At 45.2% G+C, this 16,978-nt stretch overlaps 1 protein-coding gene across 1 annotated transcript; it reads right to left on the bottom strand.

The window, feature by feature from the left end:
- Nucleotides 1–16,156: 16,156 nt before the first annotated feature.
- Nucleotides 16,157–16,606, bottom strand: LOC141040956 (uncharacterized). Its single transcript, XM_073507069.1, has one exon. The coding sequence runs from the start codon at nt 16,604–16,606 to the stop codon at nt 16,157–16,159; it is 450 nt and encodes a 149-aa protein (XP_073363170.1).
- Between the last annotated feature and the right edge of the window lie 372 nt (nt 16,607–16,978).

Genomic DNA, 16,978 nt, shown 5'->3' with positions numbered 1-16,978 from the left:
TATATATATATATATACATATATATATATATATACATATATATATATATATATATATATATATATATATATATATATATATATATATATAGCCAATGATGAACAACAACGGAAAGATTGAAGACATCAAAAAGTTGAAGAAAAAGAAGCAACTGAGGAATTTCAAAAATGAGGAAAAAACTCAAATTGTAGATTTTCAACTTTTGGTGGTGGCGTGACCCACCGTATAAGAATGATGATTTCAGACACCGCGTACAATTGTCGTAGGGCTCTGAGAATCAAATTCTTTGTTAATTTCTTCACACTTAGAGTGTTAGTCTTCATTGATTGAAGAAAAACGTTTCTTCGTGTGTTGCACATCTATGTCATCAATTTTGTATAAGTGTTAGGATGTGTGTCTGATGTCTACTACACAACCTTCTTCTTGTAGACGTTGTTGGGCCTCCAAGCGCAGAGGTTTGTAGGACAGTAGCAAATTTCCCTCAAGTGGATGACCTAAGGTTTATCAATCCATGGGAGGCCTAGGATGAAGATGGTCTCGCTCAAGCAACACTGCAACCAAATAACAAAGAGTCTCTTGTGTCCCCAACACACCCAATACAATGGTAAATTGTATAGGCGCACTAGTTCGGCGAAGAGATGGTGATACAAGTGCAATATGGATGGTAGATATAGGTTTTTGTAATCTGAAAATATAAACACAGCAAGGTAGCAAGTGATAAAAGCGAGCGTAAACGGTATTGCAATGCTAGGAAACAAGGCCTAGGGTTCATACTTTCACTAGTGCAAGTTCTCTCAACAATAATAACATAACTGGATCATATAACTATCCCTCAACATGCAACAAAGAGTCACTCCAAAGTCACTAATAGAAGAGAACAAACGAAGAGATTATTGTAGGGTACGAAACCACCTCAAAGTTATCCTTTCTAATCGATCTATTCAAGAGTCCGTAGTAAAATAACACGAAGCTATTCTTTCCGTTCGATCTATCATAGAGTTCATACTAGAATAACACCTTAAGATACAAATCAACCAAAACCCTAATGTCACCTAGATACTCCAATGTCACCTCAAGTATCCGCGGGCATGATTATACGATATGCATCACACAATCTCAGATTCATCTATTCAAACCAACACAAAGAACTTCAAAAAGTGCCCCAAAGTTTCTACTGGAGAGTCAAGACGAAAACGTGTGCCAACCCCTATGCATAAGTTCACAAGGTCACTGAACCCGCAAGTTGATCACCAAAACATACATCAAGTAGATCACGTGATATCCCATTGTCACCACAGATAAGCACGGCAAGACATACATCAAGTGTTCTCAAATCCTTAAAGACTCAATCCGACAAGACAACTTCAAGGGGAAAACTCAATCCATTACAAGAGAGTAGAGGGGGAGAAACATCATAAGATCCAACTATAATAGCAAAGCTTGCGATACATCAAGATCGTACCACCTCAAGAACACGAGAGATAGAGATCAAATACATAGCTACTGGTACATACCCTCAGCCCTGAGGGTGAACTACTCCCTCCTCGTCATGGAGAGCGCCGGGATGATCAAGATGGCCACCGGTGAGGGATCCCCCCTCCGGCAGGGTGCCGGAACAGGGTCCCGATTGGTTTTTGGAGGCTACAGAGGCTTGCGGCGGCGGAACTCCCGATCTATTTATGTTCCCCGATGTTTTTAGGGTATATGGATATATATATAGGCGAAAGAAGTTGGTCCGGGGAGCCACGAGGGGCCCAAGAGGGTGGGGGCGCGCCTAGGGGGGCAGGCGCGCGTCCCTGCCTCGTGGCCACCTCGAAGCTTCCTTGACTTCAACTCCAAGTCTCCTGGATCACGTCCGTTCCAAAAATCACGCTCCCGAAGGTTTTGTTCCGTTTGGACTCCGTTTGATATTCCTTTTCTGTGAAACACTGAAACAAGGGAAAAAAATAGAAACTGGCACTAGGCTCTGGGTTAATAGGTTAGTTCCAAAAATAATATAAAAGTGTTTAATAAAGCCCATAAACATCCAAAACAGATAATATAATAGCATGATCAAAATGCACCCAAAGGTGATTGAACATCTGGACAAGCTGCGTAGATATTGCCTCTGGGCTAAAAACTCTGACGATGGGGTCAAAAGTAACTCTCTCGCGGCCTGGGAACTTGTCTGCCGCCCAAAATGCTGCGGAGGCCTTGGTGTTATTGATATTAAAACACAGAATGCAGCCCTCCTCCTAAAACATCTATTCAAATTCTATAATCATGAAGATGTTCCTTGGGTGGAGCTTGTTTGGGATGCCTACTACAGGAACAAGATACCGCATGCATCTGAGGCGGTGGGCTCTTTCTGGTGGAAAGATGTGATGCAACTCAGTGGGATCTTCCGAGGGATCACTAAAGTCACCCCCGGGGATGGCTCTAGTGCTCTGTCTGGAAGGATGTTTGGTTTGATAATACTCAGGATTCCCCAATAATGGATATATACCCACGAGCCTTTTCATTTTGCTTGAATGAGGACGACTCCATTGCTAAGGTTCTTACTGCAACTGACCCAGCCACGATTTTTAGTCTACCTCTCTCGACCCAGGCGAGAGAGGAAATCAAAGAGATCCAGGAGGGGTTGCCGCAAAATCGGCTGGCCGCCGATAGCTGTGATGTCTGGGAATGCATGCTCGGACGTTTTTTGTCCAAGAAGTTTTATAACCACTGCTACAAACAGGTTGTGGCAGATGAGGCGTTTGGATGGCTCTGGAAAGCTAAAAGCCCGATCAAATTCAAGATGTTTGGGTGGCTACTCCTAGTTGATCGTCTGAATACCAGGAATATGCTCAAACGCAGACATTTTGTTATCGTGGGGGGAAGCTATGCATGCATGTTCTGTCAAAACCCTCCAGAGGAAATGGTGGAACATCTGTTCTTCAATTGCCCCTTTAGTCAGCGCTGCTGGGATGTAGTTGGAATGACATGGCCGATAGATGACAACAGACTGGCTCTTCTGCATGGAGGTAGGGATAATTGGAGACAACCTCTCTTCATGGATATCTTTCTCTTGGCTGCTTGGAGTCTTTGGATGGAGAGAAACAATCAACACTTTAGAGGGATCCAGCACTCCTATGGAGCATGGCTAGCTAGATTCAAGCATCTCTTGGAGCTGCTTACACATAACTGCCGAGAGGAACTTCATCCCTTCCTGTCTAATTACATTGTAAATTTGGGTCACTAGGACCGTGGATAGCTAGCATGGCCGGGGGGGCACAAAAACCCTTTGTAACACATATGTAATTGTTCCTCTGTGAGTAATACAAAGTCAGTGGGAGCCTCTCCCACTGTCATGCTTCCTCAAAAAAAATATAATAGCATGAATACTTCATAAATTATAGATACGTTGGAGACGTATCAGCATCCCCAAGCTTAATTCCTGCTTGTCCTCGAGTAGGTAAATGATAAAAGAAATAATTTATGAAGTGTGAATGCTAGGAAGTGCACAAGTTTGATCAATGATAATTTCAATCACCTTTTCTAGCATCCTTATATATCATAATAGTAGCTCATCTCATAAAGCTTCTCATGATCAAGTAACAAGCTATTCACATGTTAAAGTATAGATCTTAAACTTTCTTGAAAACTAACAAACCGTGTTATCAATCATCAAACAATTACAATTCATCTTATTTTCACGAAGAGTCTATGTCAGAGCTTTGATTTAGCGGACTCCACATACTCAACTATCATTTAGTCTTTCACAATTGCTAACACTCACGCGATATTTCTGGGTTCAAAGTTTTAATCAGGCACAGAGAAAGATAGGGGCTTATAGATTCGCCTCCCAACCTTTTACCTCAAGGGTAATGTCAACAATAATAGTTCATGATGCCTTACATCCAATTGGATATATATATCAGAATATTTCCAACACAATGTGCTTGCCAAAGGATAAAATGTAAAAAGGAAAGGTGAAGATCAGCATGACTCTTGCACAAGAATAAAAGATAGGCCCTTCGTAGAGGGAAGCAGAGGTTGCCATGCGCTTTTACAGTTGGATGCACAAAATCTTAATGCGAGGGAACGTCACTTTATATTGCCACTTGTGATAGGGACCTTTATTATGCAGTCCGTCGCTTTAATTACTTCCATATCACAAGATCGTATAAAGCTTATTTTCTCCACACTAAAAGATCATACATATTTAGAGAGCAATTTTTATTGCATGCACCGATGACAACTTACTTGAAGGATCTTACTCAATCCATAGGTAGGTGTGGTTCCGTAGGTAGGTATGGTGGACTCTCATGGCAATACTGGTTTAAGGGATGTTTGGAAGCACAAGTAGTATCTCTACTTGGTGCAAAGAATTTGGCTAGCATGAGGGGGAAAGGCAAGCTCAACGTGTTGGGCGATCCATCACAATATACTTTATTTCGGATATAAGAAAACATAACCCATTACGTTGTCTTCCTTGTCCAACATCAACCTTTTAGCATGTCATATTTTAATGAGTGCTCACAATCATAAAAGATGTCCAAGATAGTATATTTATATGTGAAATCTCTCTTCCCTCAATATTCTTTCATAAATTGTTCAAGTGACCAATACAATGTTTGCTAATCTTCAATAACTTTACCACCTATACTTCTTATATGTGAAGTCATTACTCCCCATGGGATAAGCATATGAAACTTATATAATTTCAGATTTATGATATTCAAATCATTCAACTATTTACTCATAGGATATAAGTGAAGCACACGAGTAAATGACAAACTACTCCAAAAAGATATAAGTGAAGATCAATGAGTAGTTAAATAATTATTTAGCTATGTGAAGACTCTCTCTCATTTAAGAATTTCAGATCTTGATATTTTATTCAAACAGAAAGCAAAACAAAATAAAATTACATGACGTTCCAAGCAAAACACATATCATGTGGTGAATAAAAATATATAGCTCCAAGTAAAGTTACCCATGAACGAAGACGAAAGAGGGGATGCCTTCCGGGGCATCCCCAAGCTTAGGCTCTTGGTTATCCTTGATATTACCTTGGGGTGCCTTGGGCATCCCCAAGCTTAGGCTCTTGCCACTCCTTATTCCATAGTCCATCGAATCTTTACCCAAAACTTGAAAACTTCACAACACAAAACTTAACAGAAAACTCGTAAGCTCCGTTAGTATAAGAAAATAAATCACCACTTAGGTACTGTTGTGAACTCATTCTAAATTCATATTGGTGTAATATCTACTGTATTCCAATTTCTCTATGGTTCATACCCTCCGATACTACTCATAGATTCATCAAAATAAGCAAACAACACATAGAAGACAAAATCTGTCAAAAACAGAACAGTCTGTAGTAATCTGTATCATTCCAATACTTCTGTAAATCCAAAAATTCTGAAATAAATTGGTAGACCTGAGGAGTTTGTCTAGTAATCATCTGAAAAAAGAATCAACTAAATAGAACTCTCCAGTAAAAAGTTTTAGCTAATCTCGTGAGCGCTAAAGTTTCTGTTTTTTACAGCAAGATCATAAAGACTTCACCCAAGTCTTCCCAAAGGTTCTACTTGGCACAAACACTAATTAAAACATAAAAACACATCTAACCAGAGGCTAGATGAATTATTTATTCCTAAACAGAACCAAAAAGCAAGAAACTAAAATAAAATTGGTTTGCCTCCCAACAAGCGCTATCGTTTAACGCCCCTAGCTAGGCATGATGATTTCAATGATGCTCACAAAAAAGATAAGGATTGAAACATAAAGAGAGCATCATGAAGAGTATGACTAGCACATTTAAGTCTAACCCACTTCCTATGCATAGGGATTTTGTGAGCAAACAACTTATGGGAACAATAATCATCTAGCATAGGAAGGCAAATCAAGCAAAACTTCAAAATTTTAAGCACATAGAGAGGAAACTTGATATTATTGCAATTCCTACAAGCATATGTTCCTCCCTCATAATAATTTTCAGTAGCATCATTAATGAATTCAACAATATAACCATCACATAAAGCATTATTTTCATGATCTACAAGCATAGAAAATTTACTACTCTCCACATAAGCAAAATTCTTCTCATTCGAAGCAAACTCAACAAAATAACTATCATGTGAGGCATAATCCAATTGAAAATCATGATGACAAGTTTCATGGTTATCATTATTCTTAATAGCATACAAGTCATCACAATAATCATCATAGATAGCAACTTTGTTCTCATAATCAATTGGAGCCTCTTCCGAAATAGTGGATTCATCACTAAATAAAGTCATGACCTCTCCAAATCCACTTTCATAATTATCACAATAATAATCAACATCCTCCAAAATAGTGGGATCATTACTTCCTAAAGTTGACACTCTTCCAAACCCACTTTTATCAATACAATCATCATAAATAGGAGGCATGCTTTCATCATAATAAATTTGCTCATCAAAACTTGGGGGACTAAACATATCATCTTCATCAAACATAGCATCGCCAATCTTGTGGCTTTGCATATCATTAGCATCATGGGTATTCAAAGAATTCGTACTAACAACATTGGAATCATGCTCATCATATAAAGATTTAGTGCCAAACATTCTAATGCATTCTTCCTCTAGCAATTGAGCACAATTATCGGAATCCTTATTTTCACGGAAGACATTAAAAAGATGAAGCATATGAGGCACTCTTAGTTCCATTTTTTGTAGTTTTCTTTTATAAACTAAACTAGTGATAAAACAAGAAACTAAAATATTCGATTGCAAGATCTAAAGATATACCTTCAAGCACTCACCTCCCCGGCAACGGCGCCAGAAAAGAGCTTGATGTCTACTACACAACCTTATTCTTGTAGACGTTGTTGGGCCTCCAAGTGCAAAGGTTTATAGGACAGTAGAAAATTTCCCTCAAGTGGATGACCTAAGGTTTATCAATCCGTGGGAGGCGTAGGATGAAGATGGTCTCTCTCAAGCAACCCTGCAACCAAATAACAAAGAGTCTCTTGTGTCCCCAACACACCCAATACAATGGTAAATTGTATAGGCGCACTAGTTCGGCGAAGAGATGGTGATACAAGTGCAATATGGATGGTAGATATAGGTTTTTGTAATCTGAAAATATAAACACAGCAAGGTAGCAAGTGATAAAAGCGAGCGTAAACGGTATTGCAATGCTAGGAAACAAGGCCTAGGGTTCATACTTTCACTAGTGCAAGTTCTCTCAACAATAATAACATAACTGGATCATATAACTATCCCTCAACATGCAACAAAGAGTCACTCCAAAGTCACTAATAGCAGAGAACAAACGAAGAGATTATTGTAGGGTACGAAACCACCTCAAAGTTATCCTTTCTAATCGATCTATTCAAGAGTCCGTAGTAAAATAACACGAAGCTATTCTTTCCGTTCGATCTATCATAGAGTTCATACTAGAATAACACCTTAAGATACAAATCAACCAAAACCCTAATGTCACCTAGATACTCCAATGTCACCTCAAGTATCTGCGGGCATGATTATACGATATGCATCACACAATCTCAGATTCATCTATTCAAACCAACACAAAGAACTTCAAAGAGTGCCCCAAAGTTTCTACCGGAGAGTCAAGACGAAAACGTGTGCCAACCCCTATGCATAAGTTCACAAGGTCACTGAACCCGCAAGTTGATCACCAAAACATACATCAAGTAGATCACGTGATATCCCATTGTCACCACAGATAAGCACGGCAAGACATACATCAAGTGTTCTCAAATCCTTAAAGACTCGATCTGACAAGACAACTTCAAGGGGAAAACTCAATCCATTACAAGAGAGTAGAGGGGGAGAAACATCATAAGATCCAACTATAATAGCAAAGCTTGCGATATATCAAGATCGTACCACCTCAAGAACACGAGAGAGAGAGAGAGAGAGAGAGAGAGAGAGAGAGAGATCAAACACATAGCTACTGGTACATACCCTCAGCCCTGAGGGTGAACTACTCCCTCCTCGTCATGGAGAGCGCCGGGATGATGAAGATGGCCACCGGTGAGGGATCCCCCCTCTGGCAGGGTGCCGGAACAGGGCCCCGATTGGTTTTTGGTGGCTACAGAGGCTTGCGGCGGCGGAACTCCTGATCTATTATGGTCCCCGATGTTTTTAGGGTATATGGATATATATAGGCGAAAGAAGTCGGTCCGGGGAGCCACGAGGGTCCCATGAGGGTGGGGGCGCTCCCAGGGGGGCAGGCGCGCCTCCCTGCCTCGTGGCCACCTCGAAGCTTCCTTGACTTCAACTCCAAGTCTCCTGGATCACGCTCGTTCCAAAAATCACGCTCCCAAAGGTTTCATTCCGTTTGGATTCCATTTGATATTCCTTTTCTGCGAAACACTGAAACAAGGGAAAAAATAGAAACTGGCACTGGGCTCTGGGTTAATAGGTTAGTCCCAAAAATAATATAAAAGTGTTTAATAAAGCCCATAAACATCCAAAACAGATAATATAATAGCATGAATACTTCATAAATTATAGATACGTTGGAGACGTATCAGTGTCCTTTTCAAAGGACATTCGAAGATTCTGGGATATTTAGCTCACACCGCAACTTGCTAAATCTCTTCTCATCCAAGGGCTTTGTGAAGATATCGGCTAGCTGTTCTTCAGTCTTCACATGCTCAATAGAGATGTCGCCCTTCAACACATGATGACGAAGAAAATGATGACGAATCTGAATGTGCTTTGTCTTCGAGTGCTGAACTGGGTTATGAGCAATCTTGATGGCACTCTCATTGTTAGAGTAGAGAGGCACATTCTTCATGTTGACGTCGTAGTCCTTGAGAGTTTGCTTCATCCATAGCAATTGAGCACAGCAAGAACCAGCAGCAATGTACTCAGCTTCAGCAGTAGACAGTGATATGCAGTTTTGTTTCTCCGGGGACCAACAAACCAAGGATCGTCCGAGGAAATGGCATGTGCCTGATGTTGACTTGCGGTCCACACGATCACCAGCATAGTCAGAGTCTGAATATCCAATGAGGTCAAAAGCTGAGCCCTTGGGATACCATAATCCAAGTGTTGGTGCGTGAACTAGATATTGAAGAATATGCTTCACAGCCTTATGGTTTGATTCCTTCAGTGTAGCTTGAAATCGGGCACACATGCAAACACTAAGCATAATATCTGTCCTAGATGCACATAAATACAATAAAGAGCCAATCATGGAGCGGTATACCTTTTGATCGAAGTCAATAGCATTTTCATCAGTGCATAGATGGCCATTTGTGGGCATAGGGATTTTGATGCCTTTGCAATCTTGCATGTCAAATTTCCTCAATACATACTTGAGGTATTTCTCCTGAGATATGAATATGCCATTGTGCTGTTGACGAATTTGAAGACCTAAGAAGAATTTCAATTCTCCCATCATAGACATTTGATATTCTTCACTCATCATATAGGCAAATTCATCACTATAACGTTGGTCAGTACAACCAAAGATAATATCCTCAACATATATTTGGCACACGAATAATTCATCATCATAGGTTTTGGTGAAAAGAGTTGGGTCAAGTGAACCGGGTTTGAAGCCTTTCTTCATGAGGAATTCCTTCAAAGTATCATACCACGCCCGAGGGGCCTACTTGAGGCCATAGAGGGCCTTATTGAGTCTGAAGACTTTGTCAGGATGCTTTGGATCTTCAAAACCTGGGGGTTGAGCAACATATACTTCTTCCTCAAGCTTACCATTTAGGAATGCACTTTTCACATCCATTTGATATAAGATTATATTATGATGGTTAGCATAAGCAAGTAATATGCGAATAGCCTCAAGTCTAGCAACAGGTGCAAAAGTTTCATCAAAATCAATTCCTTCAACATGTGTGTAGCCTTGAGCTACAAGCCGTGCCTTATTCCTCACCGCAAGGCCATTTTCATCTTGCTTATTGCGGTAGATCCACTTTGTGCCAATGATATTGTGCTTGAGAGGATCTGGACGTTTGACCAGTTCCCAGACATTGTTGAGCTCGAATTGATGTAATTCCTCTTGCATAGCTTGAATCCACTCAGGCTCCAAAAATGCTTCATCTACCTTAGTGGGTTCTGTGATAGAGACAAAAGCAAAGTGCCCACAAAAGTTAGACAAATGTGAAGCTTTTGAGCGTGTGAGAGGACCTGGTGCGTTGATGTCGCTGATGATTTTCTCAATCTGCACTTCATTTGCAACGCGAGGATGAGCGGGTTGTCGTTGAGGAATTGGATCGGCATTTTCTTCAGCACCAATTTCCTCAGGTGCATCAGCATGATGTTCTTCACGTTCTGGAATGACTTCTTCAGCAGATTCTTCGGTAGGAATGACATCCTCAGTAGCCTTGAACTTGATGGTTTCCTCAGGTGACTGTTCATCTAGCACAGGAGGTAGGTGCTCTCTTTGCGAGCCATTAGTTTCGTCGAACAGCACATCTACAGTTTCAACAACTTTGTGGGGGACGTTGTTGAAGACTCTGTAGGTGTGCGAGTCCTTTCCGTAACCAAGCATAAAACCTTCATGTGCTTTCAGTGCAAATTTAGAATTTTGATGAGGATCTCTAATCCAACACTTAGTACCGAAGACTTTGAAATAACTCACGTTGGGTTTCTTGTCAGTGAGGAGTTCATATGCAGTCTTCTTGAAGAATTTGTGAAGATATACCCTGTTGATGATGTGGCATGTAGTATCAATTGCCTCAATCCAGAAATGACAAGGCGTCTTGTATTCATCAAGCATAGTGCGAGCCATCTCAACGAGTCCTGCTCTTGCGCTCCATGACGCCATTCTGCTGAGGAGTATAAGGAGCAGATAACTCATGAGTAATACTGAGTTCATCAAGATAGTCATCAAGACCAGTATTCTTGAAGTCAGTTCCATTGTCACTTCTGATGTGCTTTATCTTCACACTAAAGTTGGTTGAAGCCCTCGAGGAAAATCGTTTGCAGACTTCCTGCACTTCACGTTTGTAAGTGACAATATGCACCCATTTGTAACGAGAGTAATCATCAACAATGACAAAGCCATATAGAGAGGCTTCATTAGTGAATGCAGAATAATGGTTAGGACCAAAGAGATCCATTTGAAGCAATTCAAATGGTCGAGTGGTAGTCATGATAGTCTTCGCTGGATGCTTGGCCTTGGTCATCTTTCCAGCTTCACAGGCTCCGCACAGGCGATCCTTGAGGAATTTGACATTCTCAGTGCCAATGACATGCTTCTTCTTCGCGAGCGTGTGCAAGTTCCTCATGCCAGCATGACCTAGTCGTCGACGCCATAGCCAGCCTTCTGAAGCTTTTGCAAGTAGACATATAGTTGGTTGTGGTCCTATAGAGAAATCAACAATATACAGATCTCCTCTCCTAAAGCCTTCGAAGACTTTGGAATGGTCAGCTTCCATGATCACAACACAATGATACTTGCCAAAGATAACAACCATATCAAGATCACAAAGCATTGAGACTGGCATGAGGTTGAATCCGAAGGACTCGACAAGCATGACTTTGTCCATGTGTCGATCCTTTGAGATCGCAACCTTACCAACACCCAATACCTTGCTTTTTCCTTTGTCAGTGTAGGTGATATGCTTCAGATGTGATGGAGATAAGGGAGCGTCCACCAATAGATTCTTGTCACTAGTCATGTGATTTGTACATCCACTATTGAGGACTCCATCAAATTCAGGTCTCCAGCAATTTCTTCAGACGTTTAAGCACGTCTGGAGACCTGACCCTGCATAAGAGATTAGTTCTTTTTCTTCACCACCTCTGGGGACCCCGACTCATAAGTCGTGATCGCCAAATGCACGTGTACAGTGATCCCAGAGATCAATTCTCACTGAACACACAGAAGCTGAATAACAAGATTCTTACATCCATACATACCGTCTTACACAAATTATGACCATTAGGGTCAAGTCTTACATAGATAAGCCACAAGGGCTGAATACCAAATAAACTTAAGCAGCGAAAATTCTTCATCGATAAGTAGAACCCATGCCATCTGCCTTAACCATACAGGCATTCTGACTGGGAAACGTCCTAGTTCGCATGTTCGTCTCCAAAGAACTCTTCTTCGAACTCCTGTTCTTCCATGCCTGGCCAATTAAATAACCAGTGGCAAGCCAATGAGTACTTTGAATGTACTCGCAAGCAACCCATGATTGGAACAAGGCACAATAATGCAATGATATAGCACTAAGTAGGTAGTTTGCAGAAAGCTAGTTTTGAGTGCAATGACATGATCTATCCACATGTAAAGTATGCATCATGAGAGTACAGATATCCGTACGAACAAGTTAAAGATATCAACATAAGCGGAGTTGGACACCAATCCAACTTGATCATCGTGTCAAGCCATCTGACTTAACCCAAATAGTTTTATCAACACACACACGATTTGCAAAACTCTTGACATAGTTTAAGCAGCACCGCCCAATTGTCCTTGACCGTGGACACTAGGGATGGCAGTTTTGCCCATGGGTATGGGTACCCACGGGTACCCTACCCGAAAACAGTGGGCATGTGTGAGACTTTCTACCACTTCATACCCATGGGTAATGGGTATCCATACCCGGAACATGCATGGGTAGGGTATCGGCATGAACTTATACCCATGGGTAACCCAATGGATACCCAAAAAATCAATAAATTAATTAAACCCTATAATATGTGGGTAAACGTACAGTAATTATCTTCAGTTCTTAACTAGCCCATGGACTAAAGGCCCGTAGCTGGCCATCCCACCAGACCCCTCGTAAACCAACATTAGTTATCTTCTCTGCTTTTCCTCGACCTCGAAAGACGAAGCAATCGAGGGCAGAGTTAATGAATCCTCGTCGGTTCATCTCCAACCGACGCGCCCCTCTAAAATCTGCATCTTTGAATTGATTCTTCAAATCTTCCTCTCCCCTGCTACTACTTAACTCCTAATCCTTTCCCACTTTCCCAGTCCCTTAGCGCTGAGTTCTCTGGAGTCTGGTCGTCGCCGTCCAGCTTTGCCGCCGCCTAGTGGCAGCTCGCTGGCTGCCCTTCCTTGCCGCCGGCCAGGGCGGCTCCCTGGCCGCCCTTCCTTCCGCTGGATAGGGCCTCTCCCTGGCTACCCTTCCTGGCCGCTGGCTGGGCTCTTTGCTGCTCCTCTAGCGATCATGGTTGGCAGAGGGCAGAGACCATGAAGATTTTTTTCGTGAATACGCAAGCTGCGTATCTTTGTATTGATAGAAGGAGAGTACAAGCATGGGATTACAACGCTTACAGTGCCATGTGCGCACTAGGCATGGTGAACAAGCGAAGGAGCACAACAGATAGGGGTGTGCTCAGCCCCACGGCAAGAAACTAGAGACTACGCGCCGGGGATAATGTTTTGCAGTCCGGTAGCACCCGCCTTGGCCCATAGACGCACCTCGTCCTTGATGGTGTCGGATGTGAAGGTAATCGATGGTGTCGCTCCGTCAAAGATACAGGCATTTCGTTGCTTCCAAATCCAACAGGCTGAGAAGATGATGAGGGAGGCTAGGCCCTTGCGCATGGAAGTGGGCGCGAGGTCGAGAGACGATTGCCACCACAATTGGAATGGTGTGTCATGGTCCGGAAGGCTAATGGGCACGCGGGCCCAGCCGAGGATCTCGTGCCAAACTTGGCGAGAGAAAGAGCATCCGGCAAGAAGGTGGTGCATGGTCTCATCCTCCTGGTCACACAAGACGCAGGCGTCGTTGTGGGGCAATCCGCGGCGAGCCAGGCGCTCCGCGGTCCAGCAACGGTTTTGCATGGCCAGCCACAGGAAGAATTTGACGCGGAGAGGAGCCCAAGGCCGCCAAGTGAGCCGCCAGAAAGGGTCTTCACAGGCTCCAAAGAATAGGGCCTTGTAGCAGGAGCTTGCCGTGTACGTAGCAGAGGAGGTCCATCGCCAACGTAGCATGTCCGGCCCGCTAGAGAGCGCAATGTGCCGCACCGAACGCCAAAGCTCGACGTACTGCACCATGGCCGCTGGCCCGAGCGCACCTCGGATATCCTGAACCCAAGAGCGCTGCTGCAGCCCATCACGCACGCATCTCTCCTTGCGAAGGCGTCTTGGGACAAGAGTTAGAACGAGAGGGGCAATCTCGGCCACGAACCTGCCACTGATCCAATGGTCGGTCCAGAATCTGCAAGAATCTCCAGCTCCCAGCTGCCAAGTCATGGAGGCTCTGAATATTGCACTCGTGTCTGCATCGTGGGGGATGTGAAGGTGGCGCCACGGGCGAGTAGCATCGGTACGTTGCAGCCATAGCCAGCGAACGCGGAGAGAGATGCCCGTACGCTGGATGTCTCGGATGCCGAGGCCCCCGAGGGAGATCGGCCGGCATACACGCTGCCAGTTGACGAGGCACTGGCCCCGTTGGCCTTATTCGATCCAGCCCATAAGAATCCGCGGATGATCCGGTTCACCTTCTTAATGGCAGCGCTGCTGAATGCGATGGCCATGAGGAAGTGCGTGGGGATGGCACTAAGGACGTGGCGCACAAGGGATAGGCGGTCTCCCTTGGATAGCATAGATGCCCGCCATGTAGAGAGCTTGCGCCCAAGCTTGTCAATGATCGGCTCCAAGCTTGTCGAAGAGGCCTTGCGGACTGAGAGGGGCAGCCCGAGGTAGGTGATGGGAAAGTGAGTGACGGGGCATTGCAACTCCGCGGCTATAGCAGCAATGTGATCCTCAGCGCATTGAATAGGAGTGGCCGAGCACTTGTCAAAGTTGGTGTGCAGCCCAGAAGCGAGGCCAAAGACGTGGAGGAGCCTGCGAATCGTGGCGAGGTCGTGAGGGTCCGGGTGGCAGAAGATGACCACATCGTCGGCATAAAGGGATATGCTCGAAGCTGCATGACGGTTGGTCAAGCAATGGAGGAGGCCAAGGTCAACCGCACACAGCAGCATGGAGTTCAGCACGTCGATGACCAAGGTGAAGAGCATGGGCGAGACCGGGTCGCCTTGACGAAGGCCGTGAGCATGGTCGATCGGAGGCCCTGGGTGGCCGTTGATGAGAACTCTCGTGGAAGCCGTGGAGAGAAGCATGGAAATCCACTCACGCCAACGTGGGCCAAACCCCAGGTGCTGCAGAAGTTGCAGGAGGAAGGGCCACGAAACACTGTCGAACGCACGAGCTATGTCCAGCTTGAGAAGCGTGCGTGGTGCCTTCAGGTTGTGCAAGAGACAAGCCGTCTGCTGCACGAGCAGATAGTTGTCGTGGATGCATCGCCCCGCAATAAACGCGCTCTGGTTGGTGGAGACCATGGTATTCAGCCGAGGAGCGAGACGGAGAGAGAGAAGCTTCGCGACCAGCTTGGCAAAGATGTGTATGAGACTGATGGGTCTGTAGTCAAAGAGGGAGTGCGCATCAGCACGCTTGGGCAGCAGCAGAAGAAGGGCCTCATTGAGCTTCTGTAGGCCACGGCCATTCATGGCGTGGAACTTGTCGAAAGCCATGAGAAAGTCGGGCTTGATCGTTTCCCAGCAGGCAACCAAGAACTCGGCGGTGAATCCATCGGGACTGGGCCCCTTTCCCGCTGGCATGCTTTTGACGACGTTCCAAATCTCCTCCTCGGTGAAAGGCGCATCAAGCGCAAGAAGATCGAACTACGGCACCCGAAGGGCATGAAGATCAAGCGTGATGTCGCGATCGGAGGTGCTGCCAAGGGCGTCTGAGAAGTGGGTGAAGGCGGCCTCGGCCATCTCATCGTGGTCGGTGACAGTTTGGGTGCCGACGCGCAAACTCGTCATAAGGTTCCTCTGCTTGCGGTGGGCCGCGTGCACTTTGAGATAGGAAACCGCTGCATCGTCGCTTCGGAGCCAAGAGAGGCGCACGCGCTGCCTAGCGATGGATCGCTCGAGGGATGCAAGGCCAAGGTAGGACGCCTTGAGCTTCCGACGAAACCAGGTCTCGAGGGGGAAAGCGGACGTAGATCTTGAGCAGCGTCAAGTCTCGCAATGAGCTCGCGGGACACCATAAGCTGAAAGGACACGTTGCCGATCATGCGTGCGCTCCAGCTTTGCAGCCTCCTGGCCGTCGCCTTGAGACGTGTCATGATCCGTCTAAAGGGATCGGCGTCCGGCGGAGTAGAGGCCCAAGCCTCGGTAACCACCTGGTGAAAACCCTCCAATTTCGGCCAAAATCTCTCAAAGTGGAAACGTCATGCTCCCGGAGGGCGGGCCACGCAGTCAACAAGGAGCGGGCAGTGGTCGAAGGCCGTGGAGGAGAGGCACCGGAGTAGGCAGTGCGGGTGGGCGATCTCCCAACCGGAGGTGCAAAGAATGCGGTCATTGCGCACCAGAGTAGGGGCGTCACGCTCGTTGGACCAAGTATATCGTCGGCCGTGCATATAGAGATCTCGAAGCTCCTCATCGGCGATGAAACGCCTAAATCTGCTCATTGAGCGATGGTTGATGTTAGAGTTGTTCTTCTCCGAGGCCGAGGTGATCATATTGAAATCTCCACCAATAAGCCATGGGCCGACGCGGGACTCGCGCACGTCGTGTAACTCGGCAAGGAACTCAAGCTTGGCGGCATCATCTTGAGGCCCATATACCCCAGTGAGCCACCAATGGCCCTCGCCAGCCAAGGAGGAGACCAAGGCCGTCATGTGATGCTCACCGATGAGGGGATTGGAGAGGGAGATGGTAGCTCGTTGCCAAGCAAGGAGGATGCCACCGCGTGTGCCGTCCGCGGGGAGGAAGTAAAATTCCTCAAAGGACGGACCGAGCGTTTCCAAGACTATGGCGTCGGAGACATGCGCGAGCTTTGTCTCTTGGAGACACACTATGGTAGGCGCGGCATCGGAGATCACGCTGCGGACGGCGGTGCGCTTAGCGCCGGAGTTAAGGCCTCAGACATTCCAAAAAATTATCTTTAGGTTACAATCCATAGGGGAGGAGGGGGCACGTTAGAGATGACGCGGAGGCAGCCCCTTAGGCTACAATGAGCTGCCCCTGAGTAGGAGGCAGCGAGCTGGGTA

This window comes from Aegilops tauschii, chromosome 2, assembly GCF_002575655.3.
Source record: "Aegilops tauschii subsp. strangulata cultivar AL8/78 chromosome 2, Aet v6.0, whole genome shotgun sequence".
Taxonomy (NCBI): Eukaryota; Viridiplantae; Streptophyta; class Magnoliopsida; order Poales; family Poaceae; genus Aegilops; species Aegilops tauschii.
This window is presented reverse-complemented; position numbering and strand designations above follow the sequence as displayed.

Bases quoted from the DNA above. Each gene is read 5' to 3' on its own strand.
- LOC141040956 (XM_073507069.1), bottom strand. From the start codon at position 16,606: ATGACGGCCTTGGTCTCCTCCTTGGCTGGCGAGGGCCATTGGTGGCTC.